The 21,674-nt window shown below is 41.1% G+C and overlaps 2 protein-coding genes and 1 long non-coding RNA gene across 10 annotated transcripts in view; 1 reads left to right on the top strand and 2 right to left on the bottom strand.

Moving 5' to 3' along the window:
- KIF21A (kinesin family member 21A) overlaps positions 1 to 3,686 on the bottom strand; it is a 103,020-nt gene extending 99,334 nt beyond the window's left edge. For 5 of the 6 annotated variants that reach the window (XM_058191951.1, XM_058191954.1, XM_058191956.1 and 2 more), the window contains exon 1: positions 2,982 to 3,685. In XM_058191951.1, coding sequence (XP_058047934.1) covers positions 2,982 to 3,025 — 44 coding nt within the window. In that variant the 5' untranslated portion in view covers positions 3,026 to 3,685. Of the gene's footprint in view, positions 1 to 2,981 lie in introns of all 6 variants that reach the window. The other variant, XM_058191955.1, reaches the window with a different exon arrangement.
- On the top strand, positions 1,465 to 21,668 carry LOC131202722 (uncharacterized). 2 transcript variants are annotated; one of them, XR_009156206.1, is made up of 4 exons: positions 1,465 to 1,569; positions 2,554 to 2,640; positions 19,418 to 19,593; positions 20,918 to 21,668. It is a non-coding gene; the product is annotated as an uncharacterized LOC131202722 (long non-coding RNA). The 2 variants fall into 2 exon arrangements; XR_009156207.1 differs by lacking the exon at positions 2,554 to 2,640 and having other exon boundaries at positions 1,479 to 1,569.
- ARFGAP3 (ADP ribosylation factor GTPase activating protein 3) overlaps positions 11,389 to 21,674 on the bottom strand; it is a 37,586-nt gene continuing 27,300 nt past the window's right edge. Inside the window, exons 12-16 of one of the 2 annotated variants that reach the window (XM_058191959.1) lie at positions 20,033 to 20,173; positions 18,718 to 18,841; positions 15,637 to 15,727; positions 13,198 to 13,319; positions 11,389 to 12,704 (exon numbers count right to left, since the gene is read on the bottom strand). In XM_058191959.1, the coding sequence (XP_058047942.1) occupies positions 12,687 to 12,704; positions 13,198 to 13,319; positions 15,637 to 15,727; positions 18,718 to 18,841; positions 20,033 to 20,173 (496 nt within the window). In that variant the 3' untranslated portion in view covers positions 11,389 to 12,686. The remainder of the gene's footprint in view (positions 12,705 to 13,197; positions 13,320 to 15,636; positions 15,728 to 18,717; positions 18,842 to 20,032; positions 20,174 to 21,674) is intronic. The other variant, XM_058191958.1, reaches the window with a different exon arrangement.

Genomic DNA, 21,674 nt, shown 5'->3' with positions numbered 1-21,674 from the left:
TTTACCCATTTTTGCCTGCTATTGCTCCTATTGTTTTGTCATTTTTTTTCCTGCATTTTTCTTTTGTGAACCATTAAAGCTGCTGGGAGTCAATGGTACACAAATTTTATTATTATTAACAACATGCATGTCTGATTAGACAAAAAAGTAAAAAGTCTTCTGGAATGAACAAATTGGTTACACCCTTCAATGAATACTAGTCATATCAAATGGAAAAAGAGATATTTCGTATATATGAACACTGTATGTATTGTTTCTTACAGCCTCCACATTGGTATAAAAATCTTGAGCTTCTCAATGACGATATAATCCTCTTTGGAACATTTCAAATGCAATCACTCTAAGGATAAAAATCCATCATCCTGTATCAAGATCATGTATTTCCTTTAGCATCCTACCTAGTTACAGAATGAGTAACATCTTTTGTGGGCCCTCAGATAAATCCACGTGAGTTCAATGTCAAGATAAACGTGACACTGTCGCATCACTTTGGGGAAAAAATAAATGCTTACAGCGTTCTCTTGAGTTTCATTTCACAGTTCACTGGGCGTTGCCCTTTCATGCAGAAGAAATGTTGCCAAACTCCTTTGCAATAAAAGCATTATCAAAAGCCAGTAGCGTTATCATGATAATTCTTCAACATTCATCACATCCAACTTTTAGACAATCCCATGGATGTTTGGGTACAATACCACAATGAAAATTAAATCTGTGACTTGCAGCAGGATGACTCTATTGTGGTAACACATCCACCCCAACAACTCATTTCAACTCATGTTTTGATGATTATTTCACAAGATAAAAATATAGATAGAAGGGCTGTGTCTTGTAAACAAGATATTACTTCTACTCGGATTACACTAAAACTACAAGTGCTTAAGATGCATATACTGTAATTGCAAAAAAGAATGAATCAGGCCAGACAATGCTAGGAAAGCATTTGGGAACAACACCGTGGCTATAAAACTGACATGGTACTACAAAGGTCTTGGTAAAAAAAACATTTGCTGCAATGCCCTGAAAACTTCTAGCAACGAATATATTTATTCTGCTCTCAGTTCATTTACTTGTCCTACTGTTCTGCTTCACAGACTGATATGTTTGGGCTAGATATCCACCCAGCCTCAAATCTTGCAAATCTGAAATAAAAAATGGTGTAATACAGGGGTGTCAAACTCAAGGGTGCTTAAATCTAGCCCATGGGGCTGCCCTGGAAACAGCAAAGGATCAGCTCGTGATACCGCTGCCAGTGAAAACGGAGCTCAGGACAGCTCCCGGGCTCCGTTTTCGCTGGCAGAGGGTTGCAAGAGGCCGTCGTAGCCAAAAACGGAGCTTGGCAGCCCTTTTCACTAGCAGAGCACTCAGGCCTTCACAGGAGCCCCGCCCACAACACAAGTGACATCAAGCTGGCCACACCCACCTTGGCCACACCCACCCCAGCCCCCCTGAGGTCAAACACAACCTTGATACAGCCCTCAATGAAATCAAGTTTGACACCCCTGGTGTAATACCTCCCTTCAGAAATAAACCACTCAGCTTGAATGTATCTGACAACCACCAAGGAAGAGGGTAAGTCTGAATCTTGCGTCATATTGAATTTCCTAACAGGTACCAGCCAATATTATATCCAGATGTAAGTGAAGAACCTACAATTAAATATCCCACCGTTTCATTTGTTCAAAACCAAACAATGAAATATTAGCAAAAAAGAGAGAGAGAGAGAGATCTGTTTAGTTTTTGGAGTGTAGGTAAGGGAGGAAATTGTTGGCATAAGTCTACTTGATGGGCAAGCTCTACTATAAACACACCATTAGTTTCTAGCGCAGATGAATGATGTTGCAATTTTCCATCATGAATAAAAAGACTCACATGTTCCTCCCTGGTATTTTTGCAATTTCAACTACCAATCCGGTTAAAGCCAATTTACTAGCACGGGCCTGTAATAACAGTCACATCACTAGACCTTCAAAGTCCCTTGAATGCAGTTCAGTGCAGTGTACTATGTACACCGAACATGATGAGAGCAACATGGAACAGAACAGCGAGTGTAACATAGGAATATCCTACCCCTTTGTTTGCATTTCTGCAGACAAGGCCCCAAATTTAAGTTCCTCCCTTTTCCCCCCTAGCGATAACCAAATCTCCCTGTGGAGCAAACCTAAAGTAACCCCTCCCCAAATTCCTCAGGCAGGGCAAATACACCTTCTAACCCCCAAACGCACACAGTATGTAAAGGAAACTAAACGCTTTCATAATAAGGTTACAGACCTGGATTATAAATATCCAGGCAAATCACTAGAAGGCAGATAATAATAATAATAATAATTGTTATTATTATTCTACTCTCCTCTCAAAAGTGTCTGGATTTAATTTTTTTTAACAGTCCTCAGAACCAGCTAACAAGGAAAGCTATTTGGAGAAAGGGGGGGGGGGCAAGGTTTCCTTGATACAGAAGCCCTTCCTTGCAGCATCCTAGTTCTCTGTTGTTGTGGTTGTTGTTTTAACGAAGGGCGCGAAGAGTTCGGGTTGAAATTGTTTTCAACTCTCTTCCAGTCGTCTTTGCAAGGCGGTCTCTTCTTCTTACCTATCTTCCCTCGGCCAGGCCGTAGCTTAAGCCAAGGAGCGTCGCGCCGGACAAAGGTAAACTTCCCGGGAAGCAGCAGAGGAAAATTCAGAACACCTTAAACCGACTTTTCCGCCTCCCTGCGGAAAGCCCGACCTACCCCTCTCTTCGCCCACCCGGGACCCCAGTTCGGCCTTTACATACATAATACATGCATGCATATATGCATACATAATACATGCATGCATATATGCATACATAATACATGCATGCATACATACGTACATACATGTGTAGGCGCGCACACACACACACACACACACACCCCTCCTTATTTTTTGTAAGACCCTTGCAGGTTAAAAAACCCGAGAGGCTCAGAGAACCCTTCCTTCCACCCGAGCGCCCGCGCCTGCCTCACCTGACGGCGACACGGACGGAACTCTCGTCTGGGCCGGTCGACATGGTTCAAAAACAAGGCTGCGGAGCAAGCAAAATGCTCGGAGGCGCATTCAGTCCAAACAGGCTTTGGAGGAGGGGGAGGAAGGAAAAAAAAAAAAGACCCGTAAATCCAAACGGGGAGAGAACGAAGGGGGGGGGGTTGTCTTGTAACGGGTCGTCGTCGTCGTCCCCAAAGACCCTCGAAGAGAAGCGCTTTTTTTTTTTAAGGGGCCGGGTTGCTGCTGCTGCTGCTGCAGCGACGGTGGCGGCTGCCTTCAATTCACCTCCTCCTCCTCCACTGCTGCTGCCGGCGCCACCACCACCTTCGGCTCTCTCCAGCCATTTTAGGTGGCTGCCTGAATGAATAGGTGTAGCGGCGGCGAGAGCTTTCCGTACTCCGCCCACTCCGGCGCTTTATAGCGCTTTGGACTAAGCGAGGGGTCGGGATTCCGGCAAAGCCGAGGAGGAGGAAGATGCGCACCGGCGGCAGCCGCACCAGGGAACTGCCGCGAGCGGTCGGCGGCTCTCGCCCAGCCGCGGTTTTAGCTTCTCTCCAGCAGCCGCAGTGCGAAATGAAGCCCCTCCTCTTGCCGCCGCCGCCGCCGCCTCGGTCTGCTCGCTCTGCGGCGCCCCGGCGAGCTCGGCCATCACCGTCGACGCCGACGCGGCCGCTCCTCCTGCCAGGGCGGAGTCAGGCCGGCTGGCCTTTCCGCGCCGGCGCCGCGGGCGGAGTCGCGACCGAGCTCGCAGGTTCGCCTTGGAGCGGCTCTCCGGATTTGATTTGATTTTTATTTATTTTTTTTGAGGGGGAGCGGACGGATTTCCCCGGCGCGGCCTCCTTTCTCTTTGTGGAGAGGAAGAGCCTGCTGCTGATTTCTAGCCCTTTTCCCTCCGTCTTTCTCCCCTTGGAGACCACGGGGGGTCTGTAATATACTACTGTAGTAGTAGTTGTTGCAACAGGTGGCAGCACCTACCTGACGATGGCTTGGCTAGGAAACAAAAACTAAGCGGGGCCAGAGCTGGCTAAGAGTAAAAGGGAATAATAATAATAATAATAATAATAATAATAATAATAATAATAATAGTAGTAGTAGTAGTAGTAGTAGTAGTAGTAGTAATAATAATAGCAGCAGCAACAACAACAACAATAATAATAATAATAATATACCTGGTGACAGCAGAATTGATGAGAAACAACTTGAAAAAGTCACCAGATATCAAGATTTGAGAATCGAATTGCAGAGACTCTGGGATAAACCAGTGCAGGTGGTTCCAGTGGTACTTGGCATACTGGGAGCTGTGCCTAAAGACCTAGGCAAGCACTTAAAAGAAATTGGGGCTGACAAGATCACCATAGGTCAGCTGCAGAAGGCCACTTTACTGGGATCTGCTCGCATAATTCGCCGATACATCACGCAGTCCTAAACGCTTGGGAAGTGTTCGACTAGAGATTAGTGATACGAAGTCCAGCATAGTTATCTCGTTTGCTGTGTATACTGTCATTTTGTGTAAATAAAATAATAACTATTATTATTATATAATTAATTATATAATTAATAATTAATATATAAAAATAATTATGGAGGCTGTGCCTAAAGACCTAGGCAAGCGCTTAAAAACTATTGACGCTGACAAGATCACTGTTGGTCAGCTGCAGAAGGCCACCTTCCTGGGATTTGCTCACATAATCCATGGATACATCATGCAGACTTAAACGCTTGGGAAGTGTTTGGCTAGTGATTAGTGATATGAAATCTAGCAGTTATCTCGTTTGCTGTGTATACTGTCATTTTGTGTATAATAATAACAACAACAACAACAACTAACAAGGGACCTTGGAGGTCATCTAGTCTAACCCCCTGCTCACACAGGAGAACTATACTAGAGATTCAAACTGTCGACATAATCGACAAGCTCAGCTCAAGCTCAGGGAGTCCAACAATATCCTGGAAGAAAAGAACGAGTGACTTCACTAATGTTGTTAAGAAAGATGCCTGGGGTTCACCATGAGAAGGGTAGCTCCTTTTACAGATGGTTCTCGACTTGCAACGGTTCATGTAATGACCGGAGTTAACAACGGCACTGAAAAAAGGGACTGAGTGATGACCATTTTTCACACTCGTGACTGCGTGCAGCGTTCCCCATAGTCAGAGGGTGATGCTTGGCAATTGGTTCATACTTACAACGGTTGCAGTGTCCTAGAACAGGGGTCCCCAACCTTGGCAACTTTAAGCCTGGTGGACTTCAACTCCCAGAATTCCCCAGCCAGCAAAGTATTCTGGGAGTTGAAGTCCTCCAGGCTTAAAGTTGCCAAGGTTGGAGACCCTGTCCTAAAGTCATCTCCTTTTGTGATCTGGCAAGCAAAGTCAATGGGGAAGTGTTACTAATTTAAGAACTGCAGTGCTTCTCTTAACAAATGTGAGAAAAGTCGTTAAATGGGACCAAAATCACTTAACAAATTTCTCACTTAGTATAAATGTTGGGCTCAATTGTGGTCGTATGTTGAGGACTACCTGTACTTCTCTGTACAGCTGACATAGCCTTAAAATCAAATATCTGAATTTTTTATTACTGCCATTTTTTTAAAAAAAACCTGGACTGTGTTCACAAGTCATTCAAGCTTTCATGTGTTATGATCTTGTCAATTGCTTCTTCCCCTCATCAAGACTCAACTGCCCTAGATTATTTCCTGACTCCAGGCATCAGCTTTAATTGAGCCCTTCAAATCTATAATGACTTATCACACATTCCCAGAGACAAATGGAAAAACTACCTGAAAAACTAGCTTCTTCAGCTGAAGAAGCTTCTTGGATGAGAAGTGAAATGTCTTCAAAGAAAAACCAGAAAGTCAAGTTGCCTCTTGAAAAAGCACCTTTGGGACAACCATGACCTGGATGACTAAGAATCTCCATAGACAATGCAAGAAAAGATAATTCAGACCAAATGCTCTTGAAACCATGAGGCTTGATTAAATTGCTTTAAAATTATGCATTTAGTTGGAAGTCTTGTCTATCTCATGAGACCTAGTAGTCCTCTGTTAGGTCATTCCTACAAGAACCAATCTAAAGGAATATTTTCAATTAATGGAGATGATATGGAGAATACGATGGTTGATAGTGTCAAACACATTGAAATGTCACGGAGGATCAATAGTGTCACACTCATTCTGCCTCCTTTTACTGAAGTTACCTACCAGTATGATTGTGATTTTGTCTCCCAACCAGGAGAAAAAAGCAATTTCGCTAATCTGACTTTGCTAATTTGTGACAGATTTTAAATCGCTTTGAGCCAATAATGGTTTTGTGGTATTCAGGTCTAAAAGGATTATATTGAGTCACTGAATATTAATGGTTAGTATGACTAATTTACATGGTATAAAAATGCTGTTTGGTAATTAATAAAAAGCATGGATTTTTTTTATTCCTTTGCTTATTTTGATCCTCTATTCTTTCCACTGTGATAATTCCATTCTTTCCACTATGATAATGCCATATCAGTTCACAAAGATTTTCTCAAATTGAATATATTCCAGAGAATCCTCCTGACAAAGTGATTTTAAAAGCAATTTGAACTCACTGTAACCTGTATAAACAGATGTTCACAAGTAGCATTCACGAGAATGTATCATGAAGTAACTTATACCAATCTTCCTGAATTTGATGTCCTTCAGATATTTTGGAATTATAGCTCCCAAGTTCATAACTAAACAAACAAGTCCAGGTGTGGATCTTCTGCAGCTACATTTACTGTTTCTGAGAAAAAGCAAAACGCCCTTTGCCCTTGCAAGAAAAGCAGCAATACATCTATGTCAGCAATATTCTATGAACAGAAATTAAGAGCTTCGTGAGAATCCATGAAGTGCTTGGCACAATCTTTGCCATGTGAAAGGAAGTATGCATTCAGTTGCATTGCACCTGGAAAGCAGTTTAAATTTGCAAAGTGGTTTGAGATCACATTTTCCGCTTTTTAAAAGTGAGGCAATTGCCAGTGCCTTGGTCCTCCTCACTCAAGTGATAGAAACCAGTAAGAGAAATATGAAAGGTACTCAAGGAGTAATGTTATTAACAATTAATTAATGGAATAGCTTGCTCTTATCACAGGTTTTTAAGAAGAGATTGGACAGCTATTTGTCCAAAATAATGTAAGGTCTTCTCCTTAAGCAGGGAATTGGACCTCCAAGGTCCATTCCAATCCTGTTATTGTTTTAAAGATCTCTTCCTTTCATTGTGAGTGTGAGTGCACTGTTGTGAATACACAACCTCATTGGGAATTGTAGTTCAAGGTCCTGGATTCTTATTTTACAATGAATAAGACCAATGAATGAAGAACCAGTTAATAAAATTGCAGCACTAGTGGGATATATCAAATCACCTCTGTGCATTTTTTTGAGGAACCACATCAAATTTATATTTCAAAACAAGTGAGTACCAACAAATTTAGAAGTGGTTTCTCTCAAATAGAAACACCTCCCCAAAGATGCCTGATTACATTATAGTCTTATAAAACAGGGGTCTCCAACCTTGGTCCCTTTAGGATTTGTGGACTTCAACTCCCAGAGTTCCTCAGCCGGCTTTGCTGGCTGAGGGACTCTGGGAGTTGAAGTCCACAAGTCTTACAGGGACCAAGGTTGGAGACCCCTGTTATAAAATCAATTTCTCCCCCAAGCATATTAAGATCCATTATGGTTTAGAATGGATGCTTTGTTTCTGCTTTAGTGTCATTTCATGCTTTATTTATTGCCATTATTATTATTGTTATGATTTTTATTCCATATATTGAACTACTCCCTATGATTGCTTTTGGACTGCATTCTTTGTTGTTTACTTTCCTATAGTAGATCCAGAATGTTCTATGTATTCATTATATTCCTATATATTCCCCCTCCTTCATTTGTCTTGACCAGAAATTTCAAAAGATCAAGATGATTCCAATAGCAAAGGAAAATAGGGTGTTCAATCAGAGGAACTTAAACAGGAATGGCAGACCCGAACATATTATATATGTACATTTTGATTTAAAGCATTTTAGGCATATTGCCCCAGATTCCAGAGCAAATCATAAGATACCAACAGATTTCTTTCCATTCAGATTGCCCAACGTCCTCATTCTTTGCACTGAGCTTTTTGTACATCCCTAACACAGAATATACAGTATATGAACAACTTTACTTTTAGTAAGCCTGTTGTAATTCAAGTAATTAAAACTATTACTGATTAAACAGGGCTTCATATGCATCAACTTTGACCTTGAAATTCCTGCTTTAATTTATAATTAATTATAATTTATTCAATTACATTTTATCTAAATCTAAAATGAGAATGACAATTCATATAGAAGATTTACTCAATAAGGTCAGAGGGACGTATCTGGAAACTATAATTTTCAAAATGTGTCAAATTATATCACATGATAACTGTAGCAGCATATTTTGCCATAATGGCAAATGAGCACATAGGGCAAAGAGGGTAAAACATTACTTTCATAGAGAAGTTCTGTTCAATGTTAAAGAGGGTGCAGATTCCCATAATTTCTATTTTTAACCATATATTATGAGAACCATCAATAGCTGGAAGGTATTACCAGGTAATTCCAAATAATGAAAAACAGAGTTGTTTGCATAACAGAATGTTACCTTTTTAAATGTTGCAGGTCATTGTTTATCTTCATTTCAGGTTTAGGGAAGTTTTTAAAACAATGTCATATGACATACTAGTTTTTAGTGGAACAGTGAAAATTGAAATCATTCTTCACTAATGCTGCAAATAAAAATGAAAGTATTTCTCCTTACATAAAGGACTATTCAACTCCAACTACAACAATCGTATAATAATATATAAATATTGTAAGTAATTTTCCTCAGTTATAAAGATTTGAAATCTGTTTGTGCAGACTGTCTGTATTGTCCTCCCAATCTAGAAATTTGAATTTATACTGTTCTAAGAGAAAGTAACATTTTGTAAGCCTAGGCACTAGAAATGCTTACTCTGAGTTTTGTTAATTAATTTTGTGTCAAATATTTTGTTATAGAAAATAAAAGTCATTAGAATTTACAACATAATTTTGTATCCATGTATATGTGGCTAAAATTAAAATATTAACCTCACCTAAGACATGCTTCTGAGATGGTCCATTTGCACCTAACCTTGTCCCAAACCTACAGTAGCAACATTTCTTCTAAACCAACTGGGAAACCACCTGAGAAAAACCAGCCCAAAGGTGATTTTTCAAAAGCAACTGGGCTTTGTTTTTTTTTTCCTTTTCTTGAAGACATTTCACTTCTCATCCATAAAGCTTCTTCCATTCTGACTGAATGGTGAAGAACGGAAGGATTTAAATTCCTTGCAGTCATCCGGTCGTAAGCATTCTCTCTGAGAGTCGTTGAGGACACTTGGAGGTTTGAAAGTGCAAATTTATTTTATTTATTTATTTATTTATTAAACTTTTATACCGCCCTTCTCCCGAGGGACTCAGGGCGGTGTACAGCCAAGATAAAAAACAATAAATATACACAGTTAAAAATCAATTTAAAATAACTTGATAAATGAGTGTGGAACTTTCTTGGAACTATTGAAAGGACTGTGTTCTGTCCTCCTTCACCTCCGTCCGAGTGATGGCTTAATTACTGGCACTATCAGCTCTGGCAGCAGAATGGCGAACGTCTGCCAAGTTCTCTGATATCTCCCTTGACACTGGTGAGTCACTTCAGCTCTCTGTTAATCAGTTGATTTGCCAGCTACGAAGAGACACAGCAGTGCTCACTGCCTTTATATCCTGTGGGGTGTGGCTCTATGACTCAGCACTTCCTAGGCCAGCCCCACCCCTGCTTCTGTTGTTCCCTCCTCTCCTGCCTACGAAAACTAGGATCCAACCAAGCCTGATTGCTATCAGCTGGGTCTGAAGGCGTGGCCTGGGCGGGGGGAGAGTCAGGGGATGGAGGCCTTGTTATCTCTTCCACCTGGCCTGCTTCTGGCTCCTGGAGCTGAGCCAGGGGAGCCGGTGCTTCTGAGGTAAGTCCTGACGGCCCTTCCCCCTCACTTTCCAAGTCACTTTCTGGCAGCAGGCCCGGCTCCAAGTCACTTTCTGGCAGGAGGCCTGGCTCAGGGGGCCCAGACACAACAGACTGTGCTGTAGACTGGAGATAGATGATGTCATACCCCTCACCCTCTGTTGAGAAGACTAATCAATTTTAAACTAGATGGCCTCTTTGACCCCTCCCTTAACCTAAAGGCCCTCTCTATCCAGAATGTGGACTTTGCTTTCTTCAAAAGAGTGAAGCCATTTGCAAAAGTCCACATTTGCACTATTCAGATGACCCTGAGGGCAGAGATAAACCTCCAAGTGGCCTCAACAACTCTGAGAGTGCTACCAGATGACTGCAAGGCAGGGGTGAAATGCTCCTGGTTCGGATCGGATCACCCGATCCGGTAGCAATGGCGGGTGGTTCGGAGAACCGGTAGCAAAAATTCCCACCCCACCCCCAACTGAGAGGTGCGATCATCAGATGTTTTGTTTTTTTTACTGTTAAAAGCATTTTATTCTTCGGCCGAAAAAATGTTTTTAAAAGTAAAAAAAAGCCTCTGATGATCACGCAGCTCAGCTAGGATCGTCAGAACCCTTTATTTTTTTTTTAAATTAAACTTTATTAAACTTTTTTACATTAAAAGCATAAAAAAAGGGGGGGGGAAAGGCTTATATCATTTAACAGCTTATTTGTGGTGTTTTTCATCTAATAATAATCCATGCAATAATGACAAACATTAAATTATACATATTTGTGTTCTTATTTTATCTATTGATTATGTTTAGTAACTAAATATTCCTATCTCCTTTCCATCCATCCATACCACCGTTCCCATATACCATAAAATACTGATGTCTCCTTATCCTTCAGACTCAAAGTTAGTTTGTCCATTTCTGCGCAATTCATAATCTTTTGTACAATAAATCTCTCTGAGGGCACACATGGCTGTTTCCAACATTGAGCGATGGATCGTCAGAACCCTTTAAAAGGCTCCTCTGGCGATCCCAGCTGAGTTGCCTGATCGCCAGAACCTTTTAAAAGCATTTTTACAACCTCTTTGGTGGAAGAGGTTGTAAAAGAGAAAGAAGGGGGCGAGAGGGAGAGAGAGATATATGAGTTGAAGACCTTGGGGCATAAATGGTTTGCCACTGCCTTTTTCTAGGATGTTTTCTTATCTTCTAGTCTATTTTCTGGTGGTCTCCATTCCAAAGATTCAGGTTTAACCTTGCAGCCAATATTTGAAACAATATGAATATGTTCTAAATAAGAAATATACAAAACAATCTTCTGTATTTCTTCTACAGAATTGGCAAGTCAAAATTCACGAAAATCCGTATCATATCAAATTTAAGAATTGATCAAAATCCAAGACACAAGTTGTAAAATCAAAATTTATTCTGATTTTTATATTGAAATGCCTGCTGTTCAAGGAAAAAATAATATTTCTGACTCCATATTAAACATTTTAAATTTATTGTTTCAAATAACTGAGGTTCCTGGTTGTCTAAAACACAGCCACAGCCAGCAAGTTTTTTTATGCACAGATGCAAGAACTCTCCATTATTTAAACATTCTATGTCAGGGGTGTCAAAATCGCGGCCCACGGGCTGGATGCATCACGTGCTGGCCACGCCCAGCCCTTTTAGCGAAGGGGTGAAAAGTTGTGGTACATCACGTGACGACAACGTGATGACGCAAGTTTGACACCCTTGGTCTACGTGGTTAGATTCAGAGAGCATGTCTCCTTATTACTTTATATATATCTACAATTTATTCTTTATTTCAGACACCACATTGATTGCAGTTAAGCACTTACGGAATGAAATTAAATGTGATGAATAAATATGTCAAACTTATGCTATTTTAAATAAAGGAGACGTGTGTCTCATCCTCAGGAAACAAAATTAAATGGAAAGCTAATTCAACAAAAACTATTCCAATTTTCTATTGCACCTACTAACTTTGTAATCTGTTATGTGCACATCTGTTTATTATTTATTATTTACTGAATGCAATATGACACAAAATTATACACCTTATTTTTGTGCTGATCAGACCCCACCATTATCTCTCACATACATAAGAATTTGCACATCTTATAGGCTTCTGCGTTTCTTAAACCTACTTATTCTTATATATTTGTATCTTTCAACAATTACCTGGACCCCCACAGAATGAAATGTCTTGGTAGGATTAGTGTCCCCCCTCCTCCTAAAATAGGCGCTTTTCAAGAAATTAACTGCCACTCTCCTTTTCAGAGAGACTATGAAAAGTTATTTATGACCGGGTTAATCATAACTTAAAATAGCCACTTATCCCTCAGATTTATAAAACTGAATTAATTCTGAGCCTAGCACTATTTTGGGAAAGTGAATAGGATCCCATATTGCTTCTTGCTCTGTTTTAGAAGCAAATTCAATGTAGCTTCAATTTACTTGTAGGACAATAAGGCAGTGGGGGTGAAAAGAACAGAAATAATAAATGAATATGAAGGGCCAAAAAAAAAAAGGCTCCCATTAAAAATATACAAGTGCCAGAAATTAGGATTACATATTTTACAGACTAAAGGGACCTTCATGTTAGTCTGCAATATAATTATTGGTAGACATAGAAATGATTTCTTTTTTAAATCTTCTAGTTATCCAGTCACCTGAACCATAATGGTTAAGAACCATAGCGGTCCTAGGGAAAGATAAAAAGAAATGAACAGGTTACATTTCTGATAAACAAAATTGCCATATTTACATTCACAGTTTTCATTTAACTTTGCCACAAAATGAGATCTAAACTGATGTTATTTTGCATCCCTAAATTCATAATAATTCAGAATTTACAAAACAATTTCTCAACCCTTGGAAAATTAAGGTACATTTGTTTCTGAAAACTCTGCAGGCATAACTATTGGTTAATTAGCTGGGTTCATAGGCAACTTAATGAAGCAACATGAAAAAAGTTTAAGAACATTTTGTGCTCTTTTCTTTGTTTATTTCACAAAGGGCTTTCCTTTTTTTTTTTTAGCTACAAAACAATCCTTTCGGTGGCTATGAATATATTCTCATTGTCAAGTTCACAGTTAATCCACCCTTCATACCAGATGACAGGACTAAACAGTGAGGAAGATAGCGTATGGGACCATTTCATTTTGGAAAGATTCCAAATTTGTAAGTTTATTAACCTGAATAGAAGTCATGACTCCGTTTGCCAGGACAGAAAGTTTTCCAGCAACAGACTTCACTCCTTGTTTAAACTGAGTCATATCAGGAGCAGCAGGCAAGACATTTGAAATATTGTAATTGCCTAAAGACAGAGAGAGATAAAAAAGAGGAAAAAAAGGTTTTGGCACATAGCTCCAAAAAGCCATTTGAAAGGAATAAACTCAACATGATAAATTAAATAAAGTTGATTTGTATCTAAAAGATTGTTTGATTTTGGAACAAATAGCCAGCTCCTTATGTACTTTTTGGTCAGTACTCCTTCCACACAATAAAGTCTTTCCTTTTAAACAATCTACGACAACATTAAACCAGAGAAATAAAGCTTGTAGTAACTCCCAGCTTGTAGTGGCTCAGTGGCTAAAATGCTGAGCTTGTCAATCAAAAGGTCAGCAGTTCGAATCCCTAGTGCCGTGTAACAGGGTGAGCTCCCATTACTTGTCCCAGCTTCTGCCAACCTAGCAGTTCGAAAGCATGTAAAAAATGCAAGTAGAAATATATGGACCACCTTTAGTGGGAAGGTAATAGCGTTCCGTGCGCCTTTGGCATTTAGTCATGCCGCCCACATGACCACGGAGACGTTTCCGGACAGCGCTGGCTCGTCGACTTTGAAACGGAGATGAGCACCACCCCCTAGAGTCGGGAACGACTAGCACATATGTGCAAGGGGAACCTTTACCTTTACCTTTACCTCCCACAAACTGAAAATGAAGAATGAAACACGGGGAATAGGAGAGAGCCTTCGCCTGCATCATTCCTAGGCTACAGGATGGATTCCTTCAAAGTGATCACTTTCTCTACCTTTAGGTAATCTATAAAGTTTACACCTCTTTAGCTGGGCTTTTAATGGTTAACGTTTTCATTATTTGTGTTCTAAATAATTTGTTAATGCTTTTTCTTTTTTTTTAAATCTTGCATATCTTTGCTTTAAATTGAAAGCCACCTTGAACATCCTTATTAAATGGAAAGACTAAGCGTAGCGAGCCATTGTAGTTTTCTTTGCAAAAATGAGGAAGTGGTATATGACCTTGCTTTCTTCAAAGATACCATAATGTTTTGACTTCTCAGTGCAGCTTGCGAGTAGCCCTTATATTATGCCCACTAAATCAGCAACTGTTGAAAATTACGGTTGTGCTAAACAAGGAGGATTTAAGACCAGTCCAGTTCTATTGCAATTACCCCACAGTCCCATGACTGCGATTCAGGCGCTCGGATGCTTGTGATTATGATATAATGAGCCATGGTCATGTGATTGCAATTTACAATCCCTGCATCCCAGCTGGCCTCCACAAGCAAAGTCGATGGGGAAGCTAGTAGCAGTCAGAAATCAGTCCAGCTATCATTTTTAGCACAGCCACCTGCAGCATCCTTGCATTCTCGCACACTCATCCCTGCTCTCTTGTGCCTGCCTGTGGCGTCTACCCCTGCCCATAGCACTCACACACTTACCTGCTGGTCTGCTTGCCTGGGATTTCCCTATCTTTCTCCTTTATGATGTGAAGTCTTGGGGTTACAACAGCCACCAAGACAACCAGGATCATCTTCACTGAGCAGTGCAGTCACATGACATCCCTCTTTAATGACCACATCGCTTAGTGATGGCAATTCCAGTCCCAATCACTGTTGTAACCAAGGAGCTATCTGTACCACCCTGAAATGCCCAGGTGGTTTCCCCATTCCCCATCAGAAACTTATGACCGACTCCCTCCAAAAAATTACTTACAACCTAGTTTCAAAATTACGGCCACTGCAACACTTCAAATGGTGCTTCGGGAGAGAAAGAAACAGAGCGAAATCTGATCACAGGCAAGAAAGAATGAGTGGGGTGGCAGCCCAAAGAGCTTCCAAACAAGAGAGAGTGAGGTAACATGAGCAACGCAAAGCAAAATTCTCTGTTACCTTGCCATCCCACCCTCTCTTTGCAAGCTGACAGGCTAAAGAGCTTTTATTTGGCATTTTATTCAGTCAAATAGTTTACAGTGCAGTTCCTCTTCTCATTTCCCCCACAACCAGAACCTTGTGAGATGGGGTGGGGTGGGGTGGGCCGGGAGGAGGAGCTTTGTGGCTGAGGTTGGACATGAACCCGAATCTTCTCAGTGCAGTTCAATACCTTAATTGCGACCTCACATTGGGTCTCATATATATAACATCACTAATTTAAATTCTTTTAAGAAAATGAAATAACTGTGGCAATGGTGGAATGATAGAGCCAACTGCCCTGTCACTCTATTTGTGTATAGGCACAAAGTCTTCAAAAGTATTAAGACCCCTAAACAAATGTATCCAGAAATGCACTGTACCTTATTTATTTTCCAAAGACTTAGTACATTATAGTTAATAAGCATAGCAGGTTGCTTTATAAAACTGGCAATATCTGAAACTGAAGTTTTTTCCTTCCATACCTGATGGCTGTTTCTTTTGATCTTCAAACAAATCAGCTGAACTTATGGCAGCATTTCCGGAAAGCCTTTCTAACCGAACTCTAGCTTCATACTATAGAGAGTGAGAGAGATTTCATTCATAAAGAATAGGTCCATCTTTCCCATCTAGAGAGTGATTTTCAAAATACCAACCAAAGAAAAAATGCAGAGATGGCCAATTCTCCAAAGTCCATAAAAAAACTAGAAAAATATAGTCCATTATAATAACCTACAAAATTAATCCATATATTGCAAAATTTAGATAACCTCAAAATACATGTAAAACAGAATCTTTCTCCTCTTGAGTAAAGTTTTTTTGTTCTATATCTAATGAAACAATACTTACATGGATTTCCTCCTCTAAAGCTATTTCGATAGCACTGAACTTTTTCCCTGAATAAATGACAGTATTTTTCTGACTATAAGACACTCCCAACTATAAGACGCACATTAGCTTTAGAGGAGGAAAACAAGGGAAAAAAATCTGCCTCTGCCTCCCCGCATCCATCCGGTCGATTCACCTGGCTAGCATCCTTGCAGCAAACAGCAAACAGCCTGGTCAGCTTTAGCATGTTATTGCAGCCCCAGCACATGGCTCGTCAGCGCTCCACTCCGTTGCGTCCACCATCGGTCAACTGAGCTGAGCCGCCACCAGGGAACACTGGAGCCTTCGCTGCCAAGCAGCTGATTGGTGATTGGATTTGCCTCCCAGAATACCGCTGATCAGCTGTTCTAGGCGGTGGGGATCGCCATGGCCCGTTTGCCGCCGCTGCTGCCCATTCACCATGACCCGTTTGACGCGGCCCATTCGCCACCGCCATGGCCCGTTTGTAGCTGCCGCAGCCCGTTCACCACAGCCCATTTGCCACCGGTAAATAGGCGGCGGCAATAGGCAGCAATCCCTGCCACCTAGAACAGCTGATTGGTGCCGCACCAACCCCCTCCCCTCCCGCCACAATATTCGCTCTATATGACACACAATAATAATAATAATAATATTTTAATTTGTATACCGCCCTTCTCCCGAAGGACTCAGGGCGGTTAACAGCCAGATAAAACAACAATCAAGACACATACAATACAATCAAGACACATACAATACAAGTTAAAAACAATGATTAAAAAACTTATTTAAATTTGGCCCAACTAATTAAAATACATTTCAAGACCCTAAAAAACTTATAAAAATTAAAAACCCATAAAATCATCTAAAAATTTTAAAATTTTAGGCCAGTCCTGCGCAAGAAAATAGATGTGTCTTAAGTTCGCGGCGAAAGGTCCGAAGGTCAGGAAGCTGTCCGAGTCCAGGGGGAAGCTCGTTCCATAGGGTGGGAGCCCCCACAGAGAAGGCCCTTCCCCTGGGGGCCACCAGCCGGCATCGCTTGGCTGACGGCACCCTAAGGAGTCCCTCTCTGTGAGAGTGCACGGGTCGGTGGGAGGCACACAGTGGCAGTAAGCGGTCCCGTAAGTAACCCGGTCCTAAGCCATGGAGCGCTTTAAAGGTGGTAACCAACACCTTGAAGCACACCTGGAAGACCACAGGCAGCTAGTGCAGCCTGTGCAGGATAGGTGTTATGTGGGAGCTTCGAACAGCTCCCTCTATCACCCGTGCAGCTGCATTCTGGACTAACTGGAGCCTCCGGGTGCCCTTCAAGGGGAGCCCCATGTAGAGAGCATTGCAATAGTCCAGGCGAGAGGTAACAAGAGCATGAGTGACTGTGCATAAGGAATCCCGGTCCAGAAAGGGGCGCAACTGGCGAATCAGGCGCACCTGATAAAAAGCTCTCCTGGAGACGGTTGTCAGATGTTCCTCAAAGGACAACCGCCCATCCAGGAGAACGCCTAAGTTGCGCACCCTCTCCATCGGGCCAATGACTCGCCCCCAACAGTACCGGGATGCCGGCATCCACAGCCACTCCGTCTTGGCAGGGTTGAGCTGGAGCCTGTTTCTCCCCATCCAGACCCGTATGGCTTCCAAACACTGAGACAGCACTTCGACAGCACTTCGACAGCTTCGTTGTGGTGGCCTGGGGTGAAAAAGTACAGCTGCGTATCGTCAGCGTACAGTTGGTAACTCACCCCAAAGCCACTGATGATCTCACCTAGCAGCTTCATATAGATGTTGAACAGGAGAGGCGAGAGAATCGACCCCTGCGGCACCCCATACATGAGGCGCCTCATAGTCGATCTCTGCCCCCCTGCCAACACCGTCTGCGACCGGTCAGAGAGGAAGGAGGAGAACCACTGCAAAACGGTGCCTCCCACTCCCAAACTCTCCAGCCGGCGCAGCAGGATACCATGGTCGATGGTATCAAAAGCCGCTGAGAGATCTAACAGGACCAGGGCAGAGGAATAACCCCTGTCCCTGGCCCTCCAAAGATCATCCACCAACGCGACCAAAGCTGTCTCGGTGCTATATCCAGGCCGAAAGCCGGACTGGAACGGGTCCAGATAGATAGTTTCATCCAGGAACTGGGGTAGCTGGTGTGCCACTACACTCTCTACAACCTTCGCCACGAAGCGAAGGTTGGAGACAGGACGATAATTACCTAAAATGGCCGGGTCCAGGGAAGGCTTCTTGAGGAGGGGCCTCGCCACCGCCTCTTTCAAGGCGGGAGGGACAGTCCCCTCCACCAAAGAAGCATTAACAATCCCCTGGAGCCAGCCCCGTGTCACCTCCTGTGTGGCCAGCACCAATCAGGAGGGACACGGGTCCAGTAAACATGTAGTGACACAGACATTTCCACCAACTTTGGGGCGGGGGGGGGGGAGTGCATCTTATAAGTCCAAAAATATGGTAATCCTTCCAAATACAGTGTATGTTCCTTATTCTGTCAAGCTGATACAAATGCTTTTTCCCCTGGATCCTTCCTCTTGATTTTTCTTACTGATTTTCCCCTTGAAAAATTTAGATAGTAACTGAAGAAAATATAAAACATATAAATGTTTCTGTAATTCCATGCTATTCCACATCTTTTCTTATTTGGCTAGTTGTATTGTGATGGGATGACATTCTGACACCATAACCAGTGAATAATTTCAAAATGTTTTGCCTATACTTACTTCAGCATGGTCTTGCTTTCCAAAATACATATCTGATGAAATAGCTTTTGCATTGCCAAATTTCTTTTGCGCTTCATCTGTGCTTGCAGAATTTTCATGCTCTGGTTTCCTACGAGATGATGTCCTACGAAAAATGTTTTAACATGGTTATATCTCAGATCAACAAAGAAATTTGTATTTTACAAATATCCTTAATACAGGTAGACTTCAATTTATAATGGCTCGTTTAGTAACTGTTTGAAGTTAGGATGGATTTCCTAAAAGGGACTATGATCTGATTCTGAAGTTCTGATGGCCACACCCCCTGCAGTCATGTGACTGCATTTTGGATGCTCAACAACTGGCCCGAATTTATGGCTGTTTGTAGTGTCCCATAATCATATGACTGTGATTTATATTTTGCCTGAAAACTCATGTTTACTTCCAGTTTTTGGCATAAACTCCCCACAGCAATCAATGGGGTCACATAATGAGCATGGCAAAAAAAGTTATAGAGTCAGGTGGGTGACCTGTTTTACAACCGTCACGACTTAGGACTTAATGGGCAGGCTCTATTCTGGTTGTAAGTGAAGGGCTACACGCGCTGTAAATGCTATCTTAGTAAGTATGGCAGTTTTATAAAGACAATTACTTGTTATCTGATTTTTATATTACTAACGATCATACACAACAATTACAATGGTAAAAATTCTATTTTCAGATTGTCCTCCAACTATGGATTCATTTATGATCAGTACTGAAAACTACTTGGAAGAAGCATAAAAATAGAAAACAAGCACAGAAAATATATTATTAGAAGAATAAGTATGCGGTATTTATTATTTAAGGAATTTGGAGCTTTATATTCCCTTGATGTTCCTCCTTCCTTTCACAAATGTGAGTATAATCTGGTAAAGCTGGAAAGCAAGGCATCTTCAATTCTGCTATAAAATCTGCACTCTGGATTGTGCATGCATTTCACCGGCCACTTCCTCATTAGAATGTTTCCCAGAACTTTCCGATTCCTAACTGCTTTGTCAAGGTATTTTCTCATATACTCATGCAATTTGCCGAAGCAGCCAGAAAGCAAAATGTAGACTCTTGACTCTTAAATCCTTCATCCCCACTCCCATTTGCAGAGACGTTAATATAACATTCAGATTTCAAATAGGCAGGTTTCTTCGGTATGTAAATTTTCATTCAAATACTGGAAATTGAATATTCAGGTTCGCCCTTATTTTGCAAAGATGATTTAATAGTGGTGGGTCAGCAAGCAAATGCATTTGTCTTCATGTTTATGTCTTTATAAGTGTTGATATTTTGTAAAGGACGTTACCTCTCTGAATAGCTCGTAGGCTTGGAAGACAAAATCATATCAATGTCTCTGCTGCTGCTGCTTTCTTTCTTCCAGAAGGAATCAGAATTGTCATCCCATTTAGAGAAAGCACTACTTCTCAAGTCAGGTGAATCAAAATATCTGGGCAATCAGGGAAAAACATTTCATTGATATTTGAAGTTTAAGAGAGTAAGATAAATTAACTTTGGATCCATTCCTCTACAACTGCAAGGACTGTTGTTTTACTAGAAAGCACTGTGCTCTTAATTAGCATCCAAAGGCCTGCTTGGACAATCTAGTTTTCTCCTATTTGTTAACCCCAATTAGCTAATTATTTCTTGCCTGTGCCTTAAATACTTGCCCAATACCTGCATGTAGCTAATCCTCATTTCATATGTAACGTTACTGTAGCTGCCCAGAGTCAGTGGTTGAGAAACTGAATGAATAAATGAATGAATGAATGAATGAATGAATGAAAACTTTCTCTGTGCAACTACTTCCTGATCTTAGATTCCCAAAGCAAGCTAAGCAACCCCAGAAGGGGGAAGAGGTTGAAGGGCTATAAAACTTGGCTAACAATGGCAGTCCTTTGTAGTGATTTGCCATGGTATGCCCTTCTTGTTGCTCTCCATATCCACTGCAGCAGATAAAGAAGAGAAATTTCCTCTATAAGAATTATTCAATATTTTTTAAAAAATACTTTTATTCTGACTTCTGTCATCCATTTTTCTTTGGTACTTGACTGTCGTCACTTCAGCTGACAACACTTACCTATTCAATGCAATGTATGCTTAAAATTTGATCTAATTTATACTTTGCTCACAGTTCAATAAAAAGAAATAAACGTAACAAAAAAAACGAAACTTTTTTTTCCTGCTTGTTTAGGACTCCAAAGTGTTACTTGGCATAGATGGACAACCCACACACCATTCCTAGCAGCCTTTTCGCTACCTACTGCAACCACAAGTAGGCATATTCAAAATTTTATCCTTTCTGGAGGCATTTCTGGAGAAAATTTAAGAGAGAAAGTGGACGTGTCTTGAGTTTCTCTATGCTTTAAAACAAAAAGCTAATTTTCCTGCTTGGGCATATTTAAGTGGACATCTTAAACCTTCCAGAGCCTAAAACATCCCTTTTGCCTTTTAGCATTCAGCCAGTGGTGTCGGGGGAAAATGGCCATCACTTATTCCAGTGATATTCACACCCTCTCTCCTAAATTCTCCAATGCTACATAAGGGAAAACTAATCTATTCTAATGAAGATGGAGCCAGGATTTTAGTGATTTTATACTCAGCTGCTGAGTAACAGATCAGCAAAGTATCAAATACACTAAGCATTTCCAGAACACCTAGGAAAAAGGATACATAACTTTGAGTCAACCTTGAATCTTGGTGCTATTCTGCTATTTGTTTTTTCTAGAAGTGTTCATCTTCCCAATCTAGGCTAAAATCCTGAGATTTCCTGGTGGTCTTCCACCCCAGCTCTTAAACAGGTTTGACCTTTTTTAATATTAGAGCCCAGGCAGTATTAAGTCTATTGCTGTTACTTGCTGAAACTCTGTGTCATTAGAAAAGAATATCTACCTTAAAATGAGGTCATGCACATGTATGTTAACAATTATTTTCAACATTTTTAAATGATT

The sequence above is a fragment of the Ahaetulla prasina genome, chromosome 7 (genome assembly GCF_028640845.1).
Source record: "Ahaetulla prasina isolate Xishuangbanna chromosome 7, ASM2864084v1, whole genome shotgun sequence".
Taxonomy (NCBI): domain Eukaryota; kingdom Metazoa; phylum Chordata; class Lepidosauria; order Squamata; family Colubridae; genus Ahaetulla; species Ahaetulla prasina.
The sequence above is the reverse complement of the archived record's forward strand: the minus strand, read 5'-3'. Positions and strand labels throughout refer to the sequence as shown.